Source organism: Oncorhynchus tshawytscha, unplaced genomic scaffold (assembly GCF_018296145.1).
Source record: "Oncorhynchus tshawytscha isolate Ot180627B unplaced genomic scaffold, Otsh_v2.0 Un_scaffold_7219_pilon_pilon, whole genome shotgun sequence".
Lineage (NCBI taxonomy): Eukaryota > Metazoa > Chordata > Actinopteri > Salmoniformes > Salmonidae > Oncorhynchus > Oncorhynchus tshawytscha.
Window position 1 is genome coordinate 211749 of NW_024609719.1, and position 15346 is coordinate 227094.

A 15346-nucleotide genomic window follows, 5' to 3' on the forward strand; every position below is an offset into this window, starting at 1 on the left:
AAGAGAGGGAACGAGGAGGAAGAGAGGGAACGAGGAGGAGAGAGAGGGAACGAGGAGGAAGAGAGGGAACGAGGAGGGAGAGAGGGGGAACGAGGAGGAAGAGAGAGAACGAGGAGGAAGAGGAGGAACGAGGAGGAAGAGAAGGAGGGAACGAGGAGGAAGAGAAGGAACGAGGAGGAAGAGAAGGAACGAGGAGGAAGAGAGGGAGCGAGGAGGAAGAGGAGAGGGGAAAGGAGAGAGAGAGAGGGGGGGTAAAGGGGGAGGGGTGGATATGAAAGAGAGACAGGGGTGAGATTGGTTAAGCCTTTCAACTGGTTTGAAACCACTTATTTTACTGACCAATCAAATCACAAGCTCCAAATATAGTCCTTTTCAATTGGCCAGTCCGTTATCTACCACTGTCTCATATTGGCTGTCATCTCTTCATGCCCTTATCCCAATGTCCAATCACCTTGCAGATCCACTTCCTATATTCTTCCCATTGTCCAATCACCTTGACGATCCAGTTCCTGTATCCCTCTCATTGTCCAATCACCTTGTGTATCCAGGGTGTGAAGGCGGAGACTTTAGTGTAGACGCCAGGTGAGTGTTGCGTGCGACAGGAGTGACCCCACGACGTCACACCGTACACTACCCACCCTCCGCCCGGACGCTCACACACCAACGGGCCGCCGCTGTCTCCACGGCAACTGTCCACGCGGCGCTCCGATTGGCCGTCTGTCCCGGCGCAGAGCATGCGGCTAGTGAAGGCTCCGTGGTAACGCTGTTGGCAGTGACGACGGGGGGGAGGAGGGAGAGAGGAGCCTGTTGGAGGGTCTTAGAGTAGGAGCGACCTGGAGGACAGAGAGACGATTACCATTACACTGGGCCTTTAGTCTGTTTAATCAGAGAGAAACCATTACACTGGGCCTTTAGTCTGTTTAACAGAGAGACGATTACCATTACACTGGGCCTTTAGTCTGTTTAATTAGAGAAACCGACCTGAGAGACGATTACACTACAGAGAGACGATTACCATTACACTGGGCCTTTAGTCTGTTTAATCAGAGAGACGATTACCATTACACTGGGCCTTTAGTCTGTTTTTAACTGGGCCTTTAGTCTGTTTAATCAGAGACGATTACCATTACACTGGGCCTTTAGTCTGTTTAATTAGAGAGACGATTACCATTACACTGGGCCTTTAGTCTGTTTAATTAGAGAGACGATTACTGGGCCAGTCTGTTTTACACTGGGCCTTTAGTCTGTTTAATTAGAGAGACGATTACCATTACACTGGGCCTTTAGTCTGTTTAATCAGAGAGACGATTACCATTACACTGGGCCTGTTTTTAGTACACTGTTTAATCAGAGAGACGATTACCATTACACTGGGCCTTTAGTCTGTTTAATCAGAGAGACGATTACCATTACACTGGGCCTTTAGTCTGTTTAATCAGAGAGACGATTACCATTACACTGGGCCTTTAGTCTGTTTAATCAGAGAGACGATTACCATTACACTGGGCCTTTAGTCTGTTTAATCAGAGAGACGATTACCATTACACTGGGCCTTTAGTGTGTTTAATCAGAGAGACGATTACCATTACACTGGGCCTTTAGTGTGTTTAATTAGAGAGACGATTACCATTACACTGGGCCTTTAGTGTGTTTAATTAGAGAGACGATTACCATTACACTGGGCCTTTAGTCTGTTTAATTAGAGAGACGATTACCATTACACTGGGCCTTTAGTCTGTTTAATTAGAGAGACGATTACCATTACACTGGGCCTTTAGTCTGTTTAATTAGAGAGACGATTACCATTACACTGGGCCTTTAGTCTGTTTAATTAGAGAGACGATTACCATTACACTGGGCCTTTAGTCTGTTTAATTAGAGAGACGATTACCATTACACTGGGCCTTTAGTCTGTTTAATTAGAGAGACGATTACCATTACACTGGGCCTTTAGTCTGTTTAATTAGAGAGACGATTACCATTACACTGGGCCTTTAGTCTGTTTAATCAGAGAGACGATTACCATTACACTGGGCCTTTAGTCTGTTTAATCAGAGACGATTACCATTACACTGGGCCTTTAGTCTGTTTAATTAGAGAGACGATTACCATTACACTGGGCCTTTAGTGTGTTTAATTAGAGAGACGATTACCATTACACTGGGCCTTTAGTCTGTTTAATTAGAGAGACGATTACCATTACACTGGGCCTTTAGTCTGTTTAATTAGAGAGACGATTACCATTACACTGGGCCTTTAGTCTGTTTAATTGGGCCATTACACTGGGCCTTTAGTCTGTTTAATTAGAGAGACGATTACCATTACACTGGGCCTTTAGTCTGTTTAATTAGAGAGACGATTACCATTACACTGGGCCTTTAGTGTGTTTAATCAGAGAGACGATTACCATTACACTGGGCCTTTAGTGTGTTTAATCAGAGAGACGATTACCATTACACTGGGCCTTTAGTCTGTTTAATTAGAGAGACGATTACCATTACACTGGGCCTTTAGTCTGTTTAATTAGAGAGACGATTACCATTACACTGGGCCTTTAGTCTGTTTAATTAGAGAGACGATTACCATTACACTGGGCCTTTAGTCTGTTTAATTAGAGAGACGATTACCATTACACTGGGCCTTTAGTCTGTTTAATTAGAGAGACGATTACCATTACACTGGGCCTTTAGTCTGTTTAATTAGAGAGACGATTACCATTACACTGGGCCTTTAGTGTGTTTAATTAGAGAGACGATTACCATTACACTGGGCCTTTAGTGTGTTTAATCAGAGAGACGATTACCATTACACTGGGCCTTTAGTCTGTTTAATTAGAGAGAGATTACCATTACACTGGGCCTTTAGTCTGTTTAATTAGAGAGACGATTACCATTACACTGGGCCTTTAGTCTGTTTAATTAGAGAGACGATTACCATTACACTGGGCCTTTAGTGTGTTTAATCAGAGAGACGATTACCATTACACTGGGCCTTTAGTCTGTTTAATTAGAGAGACGATTACCATTACACTGGGCCTTTAGTGTGTTTAATCAGAGAGACGATTACCATTACACTGGGCCTTTAGTCTGTTTAATCAGAGAGACGATTACCATTACACTGGGCCTTTAGTCTGTTTAATTAGAGAGACGATTACCATTACACTGGGCCTTTAGTCTGTTTAATTAGAGAGACGATTACCATTACACTGGGCCTTTAGTCTGTTTAATTAGAGAGACGATTACCATTACACTGGGCCTTTAGTCTGTTTAATTAGAGAGACGATTACCATTACACTGGGCCTTTAGTCTGTTTAATTAGAGAGACGATTACCATTACACTGGGCCTTTAGTCTGTTTAATTAGAGAGACGATTACCATTACACTGGGCCTTTAGTCTGTTTAATTAGAGAAACCGACCTGGAGGACAGAGAGAGACGATTACCATTACACTGGGCCTTTAGTCTGTTTAATCAGAGAGACGATTACCATTACACTGGGCCTTTAGTGTGTTTAATCAGAGAGACGATTACCATTACACTGGGCCTTTAGTGTGTTTAATTAGAAAGAAGATTACCATTACACTGGGCCTTTAGTCTGTTTAATTAGAGAGACGATTACCATTACACTGGGCCTTTAGTCTGTTTAATTAGAGACGATTACCATTACACTGGGCCTTTAGTGTGTTTAATTAGAGAGACGATTACCATTACACTGGGCCTTTAGTCTGTTTAATTAGAGAGACGATTACCATTACACTGGGCCTTTAGTCTGTTTAATTAGAGAGACGATTACCATTACACTGGGCCTTTAGTGTGTTTAATCAGAGAGACGATTACCATTACACTGGGCCTTTAGTGTGTTTAATCAGAGAGACGATTACCATTACACTGGGCCTTTAGTCTGTTTAATCAGAGAGACGATTACCATTACACTGGGCCTTTAGTCTGTTTAATTAGAGAGACGATTACCATTACACTGGGCCTTTAGTCTGTTTAATTAGAGAGACGATTACCATTACACTGGGCCTTTAGTCTGTTTAATTAGAGAGACGATTACCATTACACTGGGCCTTTAGTCTGTTTAATTAGAGAGACGATTACCATTACACTGGGCCTTTAGTGTGTTTAATTAGAGAGACGATTACCATTACACTGGGCCTTTAGTCTGTTTAATTAGAGAGACGATTACCATTACACTGGGCCTTTAGTCTGTTTAATTAGAGAGACGATTACCATTACACTGGGCCTTTAGTCTGTTTAATTAGAGAGACGATTACCATTACACTGGGCCTTTAGTCTGTTTAATTAGAGAGACGATTACCATTACACTGGGCCTTTAGTCTGTTTAATTAGAGAGAAGATTACCATTACACTGGGCCTTTAGTCTGTTTAATCAGAGAGACGATTACCATTACACTGGGCCTTTAGTCTGTTTAATCAGAGAGACGATTACCATTACACTGGGCCTTTAGTCTGTTTAATCAGAGAGACGATTACCATTACACTGGGCCTTTAGTCTGTTTAATTAGAGAGAAGATTACCATTACACTGGGCCTTTAGTCTGTTTAATTAGAGAGAAGATTACCATTACACTGGGCCTTTAGTCTGTTTAATTAGAGACGATTACCATTACACTGGGCCTTTAGTCTGTTTAATTAGAGAGACGATTACCATTACACTGGGCCTTTAGTCTGTTTAATTAGAGAGACGATTACCATTACACTGGGCCTTTAGTGTGTTTAATTAGAGAGACGATTACCATTACACTGGGCCTTTAGTCTGTTTAATTAGAGAGACGATTACCATTACACTGGGCCTTTAGTCTGTTTAATTAGAGAGACGATTACCATTACACTGGGCCTTTAGTCTGTTTAATTAGAGAGACGATTACCATTACACTGGGCCTTTAGTCTGTTTAATTAGAGAGACGATTACCATTACACTGGGCCTTTAGTCTGTTTAATTAGAGAGAAGATTACCATTACACTGGGCCTTTAGTCTGTTTAATCAGAGAGACGATTACCATTACACTGGGCCTTTAGTCTGTTTAATCAGAGAGACGATTACCATTACACTGGGCCTTTAGTCTGTTTAATTAGAGAGACGATTACCATTACACTGGGCCTTTAGTCTGTTTAATTAGAGAGACGATTACCATTACACTGGGCCTTTAGTGTGTTTAATCAGAGAGACGATTACCATTACACTGGGCCTTTAGTCTGTTTAATCAGAGAGACGATTACCATTACACTGGGCCTTTAGTCTGTTTAATTAGAGAGACGATTACCATTACACTGGGCCTTTAGTCTGTTTAATTAGAGAGACGATTACCATTACACTGGGCCTTTAGTCTGTTTAATCAGAGAGAAGATTACCATTACACTGGGCCTTTAGTCTGTTTAATTAGAGAGACGATTACCATTACACTGGGCCTTTAGTGTGTTTAATTAGAGAGACGATTACCATTACACTGGGCCTTTAGTCTGTTTAATTAGAGAGACGATTACCATTACACTGGGCCTTTAGTCTGTTTAATTAGAGAGACGATTACCATTACACTGGGCCTTTAGTGTGTTTAATTAGAGAGACGATTACCATTACACTGGGCCTTTAGTCTGTTTAATTAGAGACGATTACCATTACACTGGGCCTTTAGTCTGTTTAATCAGAGAGACGATTACCATTACACTGGGCCTTTAGTCTGTTTAATTAGAGAGACGATTACCATTACACTGGGCCTTTAGTCTGTTTAATTAGAGAGACGATTACCATTACACTGGGCCTTTAGTCTGTTTAATTAGAGAGACGATTACCATTACACTGGGCCTTTAGTCTGTTTAATTAGAGAGACGATTACCATTACACTGGGCCTTTAGTCTGTTTAATTAGAGAGACGATTACCATTACACTGGGCCTTTAGTCTGTTTAATTAGAGAGACGATTACCATTACACTGGGCCTTTAGTCTGTTTAATTAGAGAGACGATTACCATTACACTGGGCCTTTAGTGTGTTTAATCAGAGAGACGATTACCATTACACTGGGCCTTTAGTCTGTTTAATTAGAGAGAAGATTACCATTACACTGGGCCTTTAGTCTGTTTAATTAGAGAGACGATTACCATTACACTGGGCCTTTAGTCTGTTTAATTAGAGAGACGATTACCATTACACTGGGCCTTTAGTGTGTTTAATTAGAGAGACGATTACCATTACACTGGGCCTTTAGTCTGTTTAATTAGAGAGACGATTACCATTACACTGGGCCTTTAGTCTGTTTAATTAGAGAGACGATTACCATTACACTGGGCCTTTAGTGTGTTTAATCAGAGAGACGATTACCATTACACTGGGCCTTTAGTGTGTTTAATCAGAGAGACGATTACCATTACACTGGGCCTTTAGTCTGTTTAATCAGAGAGACGATTACCATTACACTGGGCCTTTAGTCTGTTTAATTAGAGAGACGATTACCATTACACTGGGCCTTTAGTCTGTTTAATTAGAGAGACGATTACCATTACACTGGGCCTTTAGTCTGTTTAATTAGAGAGACGATTACCATTACACTGGGCCTTTAGTCTGTTTAATTAGAGAGACGATTACCATTACACTGGGCCTTTAGTGTGTTTAATTAGAGAGACGATTACCATTACACTGGGCCTTTAGTCTGTTTAATTAGAGAGACGATTACCATTACACTGGGCCTTTAGTCTGTTTAATTAGAGAGACGATTACCATTACACTGGGCCTTTAGTCTGTTTAATTAGAGAGACGATTACCATTACACTGGGCCTTTAGTCTGTTTAATTAGAGAGACGATTACCATTACACTGGGCCTTTAGTCTGTTTAATTAGAGAGAAGATTACCATTACACTGGGCCTTTAGTCTGTTTAATCAGAGACGATTACCATTACACTGGGCCTTTAGTCTGTTTAATCAGAGAGACGATTACCATTACACTGGGCCTTTAGTCTGTTTAATTAGAGAGACGATTACCATTACACTGGGCCTTTAGTCTGTTTAATTAGAGAGACGATTACCATTACACTGGGCCTTTAGTCTGTTTAATTAGAGAGACGATTACCATTACACTGGGCCTTTAGTCTGTTTAATTAGAGACGATTACCATTACACTGGGCCTTTAGTCTGTTTAATTAGAGAGACGATTACCATTACACTGGGCCTTTAGTCTGTTTAATTAGAGAGACGATTACCATTACACTGGGCCTTTAGTGTGTTTAATTAGAGAGACGATTACCATTACACTGGGCCTTTAGTCTGTTTAATTAGAGAGACGATTACCATTACACTGGGCCTTTAGTCTGTTTAATTAGAGAGACGATTACCATTACACTGGGCCTTTAGTCTGTTTAATTAGAGAGACGATTACCATTACACTGGGCCTTTAGTCTGTTTAATTAGAGAGACGATTACCATTACACTGGGCCTTTAGTCTGTTTAATTAGAGAGAAGATTACCATTACACTGGGCCTTTAGTCTGTTTAATCAGAGAGACGATTACCATTACACTGGGCCTTTAGTCTGTTTAATCAGAGAGACGATTACCATTACACTGGGCCTTTAGTCTGTTTAATTAGAGAGACGATTACCATTACACTGGGCCTTTAGTCTGTTTAATTAGAGAGACGATTACCATTACACTGGGCCTTTAGTGTGTTTAATCAGAGAGACGATTACCATTACACTGGGCCTTTAGTCTGTTTAATCAGAGAGACGATTACCATTACACTGGGCCTTTAGTCTGTTTAATTAGAGAGACGATTACCATTACACTGGGCCTTTAGTCTGTTTAATTAGAGAGACGATTACCATTACACTGGGCCTTTAGTCTGTTTAATCAGAGAGAAGATTACCATTACACTGGGCCTTTAGTCTGTTTAATTAGAGAGACGATTACCATTACACTGGGCCTTTAGTGTGTTTAATTAGAGAGACGATTACCATTACACTGGGCCTTTAGTCTGTTTAATTAGAGAGACGATTACCATTACACTGGGCCTTTAGTGTGTTTAATTAGAGAGACGATTACCATTACACTGGGCCTTTAGTGTGTTTAATTAGAGAGACGATTACCATTACACTGGGCCTTTAGTCTGTTTAATTAGAGAGACGATTACCATTACACTGGGCCTTTAGTCTGTTTAATTAGAGAGACGATTACCATTACACTGGGCCTTTAGTGTGTTTAATTAGAGAGACGATTACCATTACACTGGGCCTTTAGTCTGTTTAATTAGAGAGACGATTACCATTACACTGGGCCTTTAGTCTGTTTAATTAGAGAGACGATTACCATTACACTGGGCCTTTAGTGTGTTTAATCAGAGAGACGATTACCATTACACTGGGCCTTTAGTCTGTTTAATTAGAGAGACGATTACCATTACACTGGGCCTTTAGTCTGTTTAATTAGAGAGACGATTACCATTACACTGGGCCTTTAGTCTGTTTAATTAGAGAGACGATTACCATTACACTGGGCCTTTAGTGTGTTTAATTAGAGAGACGATTACCATTACACTGGGCCTTTAGTGTGTTTAATTAGAGAGACGATTACCATTACACTGGGCCTTTAGTCTGTTTAATTAGAGAGACGATTACCATTACACTGGGCCTTTAGTGTGTTTAATTAGAGAGACGATTACCATTACACTGGGCCTTTAGTGTGTTTAATTAGAGAGACGATTACCATTACACTGGGCCTTTAGTCTGTTTAATTAGAGAGACGATTACCATTACACTGGGCCTTTAGTCTGTTTAATTAGAGAGACGATTACCATTACACTGGGCCTTTAGTCTGTTTAATTAGAGAGACGATTACCATTACACTGGGCCTTTAGTCTGTTTAATTAGAGAGACGATTACCATTACACTGGGCCTTTAGTGTGTTTAATTAGAGAGACGATTACCATTACACTGGGCCTTTAGTCTGTTTAATTAGAGAGACGATTACCATTACACTGGGCCTTTAGTGTGTTTAATTAGAGAGACGATTACCATTACACTGGGCCTTTAGTCTGTTTAATTAGAGAGACGATTACCATTACACTGGGCCTTTAGTGTGTTTAATCAGAGAGACGATTACCATTACACTGGGCCTTTAGTCTGTTTAATTAGAGAGACGATTACCATTACACTGGGCCTTTAGTGTGTTTAATCAGAGAGACGATTACCATTACACTGGGCCTTTAGTCTGTTTAATTAGAGAGACGATTACCATTACACTGGGCCTTTAGTGTGTTTAATCAGAGAGACGATTACCATTACACTGGGCCTTTAGTCTGTTTAATTAGAGAGACGATTACCATTACACTGGGCCTTTAGTCTGTTTAATTAGAGAGACGATTACCATTACACTGGGCCTTTAGTGTGTTTAATCAGAGAGACGATTACCATTACACTGGGCCTTTAGTCTGTTTAATTAGAGAGACGATTACCATTACACTGGGCCTTTAGTCTGTTTAATTAGAGAGACGATTACCATTACACTGGGCCTTTAGTCTGTTTAATTAGAGAGACGATTACCATTACACTGGGCCTTTAGTCTGTTTAATTAGAGAGACGATTACCATTACACTGGGCCTTTAGTCTGTTTAATTAGAGAGACGATTACCATTACACTGGGCCTTTAGTGTGTTTAATCAGAGAGACGATTACCATTACACTGGGCCTTTAGTCTGTTTAATTAGAGAGACGATTACCATTACACTGGGCCTTTAGTCTGTTTAATTAGAGAGACGATTACCATTACACTGGGCCTTTAGTCTGTTTAATTAGAGAGACGATTACCATTACACTGGGCCTTTAGTCTGTTTAATCAGAGAGACGATTACCATTACACTGGGCCTTTAGTCTGTTTAATTAGAGAGACGATTACCATTACACTGGGCCTTTAGTCTGTTTAATCAGAGAGACGATTACCATTACACTGGGCCTTTAGTGTGTTTAATCAGAGAGACGATTACCATTACACTGGGCCTTTAGTCTGTTTAATTAGAGAGACGATTACCATTACACTGGGCCTTTAGTCTGTTTAATCAGAGAGACGATTACCATTACACTGGGCCTTTAGTCTGTTTAATTAGAGACGATTACCATTACACTGGGCCTTTAGTCTGTTTAATTAGAGAGACGATTACCATTACACTGGGCCTTTAGTGTGTTTCATCTTCCCCACTAAATCACCCACTAACATCCCCTCATCTTCCCCACTAAATCACCCACTAACATCCCCCTCATCTTCCCCACTAAATCACCCACTAACACCCCCTCATCTTCCACACTAACACCCCCTCATCTTCCCCACTAAATCACCCACTAACACCCCCTGGTCTTCCACACTAAATCAGCCACTAACATCCCCTCATCTTCCACACTAAATCACCCATTAACACCCCCTCGTCTTCCACACTAAATCACCCACTAACACCCCCTCGTCTTCCACACTAAATCACCCACTAACAGCCCCCTCATCTTCCACACTAAATCACCCACTAACACCCCCTCATCTTCCACACTAAATCACCCACTACCACCCCCTGGTCTTCCACACTAAATCACCCACTAACACCCCCTCGTCTTCCACACTAAATCACCCACTAAAACCCCCTGGTCTTCCACACCAAATCACCAACTAACACCCCCTGGTCTTCCACACTAAATCACCCACTACCACCCCCTGGTCTTCCACACTAAATCACCCACTAACACCCCCTCGTCTTCCACACTAAATAACCCACTAAAACCCCCTGGTCTTCCCACTAAATCAGCCAATAACATCCCCCTCATCTTCCACACTAAATCACCCACTAACACCTCCCTCGTCTTCCCCACTAAATCACCCACTAACATCCCCCTCATCTTCCACACTAAATCACCCCCTGGTCTTCCACACTGAATCACCCACTAACACCCCCTCGTCTTCCACACTAAATCACCAACTAACACCCCCTGGTCTTCCACACTAAATCAGCCACTAACATCCCCTCATCTTCCACACTAAATCACCCATTAACACCCCCTCGTCTTCCACACTAAATCACCCACTAACACCCCCTCATCTTCCACACTAAATCCCCATTAACATCCCCCTCATCTTCCACACTAACACCCCCTGGTCTTCCACACTAAATCACCCATTAACACCCCCTCGTCTTCCACACTAAATCACCCACTAACACCCCCTCATCATCCCCACTAAATCACCCATTAACACCCCCTGGTCTTCCACACTAAATCACCCACTAGCACCCCCTGGTCTTCCACACTAAATCACCCACTAACACCCCCTGGTCTTCCACCCCCCCCAATCCCACCTGTGCCCCCCCATCTCACCTGTGTCCCCCAGCCTGTGATGTGACAGTTGGAAGCCTGTTTCAGGACTCTCTCCTTGCGTAGCGGCAGACAGGCGGGCAGGACGTGGCGACTGAACGCCACACATCGACCGCGGCCCTTCCCTGCCACTCCCGGCGACAGACGCACCAAGGCCAGGTCGTAGTCGTTGCTGTGGGAACGGTAGCTAGGGTGCAGGACGATCTGATCGACAGCGTACTCCTCCTCAAACTCCTCGGGAACCAGAGAATGATAATCCCCAACCCTCACCTTGTACTGTTTAGTACTGTTACCATGCCTGGAGGAGAGAGAGGAGAGTTTTAAAGTTTGATAGATCTGTAAAGTACAGAGTTTTAGTTTGGGGTGGCAGGTTAAGTGGTTAATTAAGATCGTTGGGCCAGTTTGAATCCCCGAGATGACTAGGACATCTGTCGACGTGCCCTTGAGCAATGCACTTAACCCTATTTGTTATCAGAGTGTCTGAATGTACGTAGACAGTAACTACCACTATTCTGTTTCTTGTTTCCTGTCTCTCTATCAGAGTGTCTGAATGTACCTGGAGACAGTAACTACCACTATTCTCTGTTTCCTGTTTCCTGTCTCTCTGTCAGAGTGTCTGAATGTACCTGGAGACAGTAACTCCCACTGTTCTCTGTTCTCTGTTTCCAGGAGAGCACACGCTACATGCTATCCATCACACGCTACATGCTATCCATCACACGCTACATGCTATCCATCACACGCTACATGCTATCCATCACACGCTATATGCTATCCATCACACGCTACATGCTATCCATCACACGCTACATGCTATCCATCACACGCTACATGCTATCCATCACACGCTACATGCTATCCATCACACGCTATATGCTATCCATCACACGCTACATGCTATCCATCACACGCTACATGCTATCCATCACACGCTACATGCTATCCATCACACGCTACATGCTATCCATCACACGCTACATGCTATCCATCACACGCTACATGCTATCCATCACACGCTACATGCTATCCATCACACGCTACATGCTATCCATCACACGCTACATGCTATCCATCACACGCTACATGCTATCCATCACACGCTACATGCTATCCATCACACGCTACATGCTATCCATCACACGCTACATGCTATCCATCACACGCTACATGCTATCCATCACACACTACCCACCACACGCTACCCATCACACACTACCCACCACACGCTACCCATCACACACTACCCACCACACGCTACCCACCACACGCTATCTACCACGCGCTATCCATCACACACTACCCACCACGCGCTATCCATCACACACTACCCACCACACGCTACCCACCACACGCTACATGCTATCCATCACACACTACCCACCACACACTACCCACCACACGCTATCTACCACACGCTAGGAGGACATGTCTCTGACATTACAGGATCTACAGTCCATCTATCAACTCATACACAATCATAATATCTGCTCCTCCTCCTTCTCCTCTTCCCCCTCCTCTGCTCCTCCTCCTTCTCCTCTTCCCCCTCCTCTCTTCCTGTCCTCTTCTCTCCTCCCTCTCTCATCTCCTCTCCTCCTCTCCTCTTCTCTCCTCCTCTCCTCTCCTCCTCTCCTCTCCTCTCCTCTCCTCTCTCTCTCTCTCTCCTCTCCTCTCATCTCTCTCATCTCCTCTCATCTCCTCTCTCTCATCTCTCATCTCTCCTCTCCTCTCCTCTCCTCTCTCTCCTCTCATCTCATCTCATCTCATCTCATCTCATCTCATCTCATCTCATCTCCTCTCCTCTCTCTCTCCTCTCTCTCTCCTCTCATCTCTCTCTCTCCTCTCTCTCTCCTCTCCTCTCTCCTCCTCTCCTCCTGTCCTCTTCTCTCCTCCTCTCTCTCCCCTCATCTCCATTCCTCCTGTCCTCTTCTCTCCTCCTCTCCTCTCCTCCTCTCCTCTCCTCCTCTCATTTCATCTCCTCCTGTACTCTCCTCTCATCTCCTCTCCTCTCCTCCTCTCATCTCATCTCCTCTCCTCCTGTCCTCTTCTCTCCTCCTCTCATCTCCTCTCCTCTCCTCCTCTCGTCTCCTCTCCTCCTGTCCTCTCCTCTCATCTCCTCTCCTCCTGTCCTGTCCTGTCCTCTCCTCTCCTCTCATCTCATCTCCTCTCCTCTCCTCCTGTCCTCCTGTCCTCTTTGTGTTCTGTATTGACCTCAGACACTTCCTCATTGAATGATTAATAACACTTGAAATCTGGTGAGTGTGTTAATGATAAAGATTGAGAATATGGAGAGGTGCAGTAGAGTGAAGGGGAGTGAAGGGAGAGAAGAGAGAAGATAGAAGAGAAGGGAGAGGAGAGAGAAGAGAAGGGAGAGGAGAGAGAAGAGAAGGGAGATGAGAGAGAAGAGAAGGGAGATGAGAGAGAAGAGAAGGGAGAGGAGAGAGAGAGAGGAGAGGAGAGAGAAGAGAAGAGAGGAGAGGAGAGAGAAGAGAAGGAGAGAGAGAGAAGAGAAGGGAGAGAAGAGAGAAGAGAAGGAGATGAGAGAGAAGAGAGGGAGAGGAGAGAAGAAGGAGAGGAGAGAGAAGAGAAGGGAGAGAGAGAGAAGAGAAGGAGAGGAGAGAGAAGAGAAGGGAGAGGAGAGAGAAGAGAGAGGAGGAGGAGAAGAGAAGGCAGAGGAGAGAGAAGAGAAGGGAGATGAGAGAGAAGAGAAGGGAGAGGAGAGAGAAGAGAAGGGAGAGGAGAGAGAAGAGAAGGGAGATGAGAGAGAAGAGAAGGGAGATGAGAGAGAAGAGAAGGGAGATGAGAGAGAAGAGAAGGGAGATGAGAGAGAAGAGAAGGGAGAGGAGAGAGAAGAGAAGGGAGAGGAGAGAGAAGAGAAGGGAGAGGAGAGAGAAGAGAAGGGAGAGGAGGAGAAGAGAAGGAGAGAGGAGAGAGAAGAGAAGGAGAGGAGTCCAGAGAAGAGAAGGGAGATGAGAGAGAAGAGAAGGGAGAGGAGAGAGAAGAGAAGGGAGATGAGAGAGAAGAGAAGGGAGATGAGAGAGAAGAGAAGGAGAGGAGAGAGAAGAGAAGGGAGAGGAGAGAGACGAGAAGGGAGATGAGAGAGAAGAGAAGGGAGAGGAGAGAGAAGAGAAGGGAGATGAGAGAGAAGAGAAGGAGATGAGAGAGAAGAGAAGGGAGATGAGAGAGAAGAGAAGGGAGATGAGAGAGAAGAGAACAGAGAGGAGAGAAGGGAGAGGAGACCAAGAGAGGAGAGGATTAAACAGAGAAGAGAAGGGACTCTGAGAGAGAGAGAGGAGAGGAGAGAGAAGAGAGAGAGGAGGAGAAGAGAAGGCAGAGGAGAGAGAGAGAAGGGAGATGAGAGAGAAGAGAAGGGAGGAGAGAGAAGAGAAGGGAGAGGAGAGAGAAGAGAAGGGAGAGGAGAGAGAAGAGAAGGGAGATGAGAGAGAGAGAAGGGAGAGGAGAGAGAAGAGAAGGAGATGAGAGAGAAGAGAAGGGAGATGAGAGAGAAGAGAAGGGAGAGCAGAGAGAGAAGAGAAGGGAGAGGAGGAGAGAGAAGGGAGATGAGAGAGAAGACACAGGGAGGAGAGAGAAGAGAAGGGAGATGAGAGAGAAGAGAAGGGAGATGAGAGAGAAGAGAAGGGAGAGGAGAGAGAAGAGAAGGGAGATGAGAGAGAAGAGAAGGGAGAGGAGAGAGAAGAGAGGAGAGGAGGAGAAGAGAAGGCAGAGGAGAGAGAAGAGAGGAGGAGAAGAGAGCAGAGGAGGAGAAGAGAAGAGAGGAGATGAAGAGCCTTCCTGCCAAACCCTGTCTCCTGTTACAAAAACACAGATCGTTCCGGAAACAGAACTTGACCCGGGAATCCGACGCAATTCCCTGGCAGAACTTTCTACCACACCACACAGATAGAGCTCACACAGACACAGGGATCATTCCACAGCAGGACACATTTAACAGGACACAGTCCCTCCTACTCTGGGTGACAGACCATCAGATCCACA

The 15346-nt window shown here is 43.9% G+C and overlaps 1 protein-coding gene across 1 annotated transcript in view; it reads right to left on the minus strand.

Annotated features, from left to right (window-relative positions):
* Nucleotides 1-215: 215 nt before the first annotated feature.
* Nucleotides 216-15346, minus strand: part of LOC121845628 (neurotrypsin-like) — a gene marked incomplete at its 5' end in the record, with an annotated part of 63376 nt that continues 48245 nt past the window's right edge. The window contains 2 exon segments of the mRNA XM_042317245.1: nt 216-833; nt 11357-11651. Of these exon segments, the coding sequence (XP_042173179.1) occupies nt 741-833; nt 11357-11651 (388 nt within the window).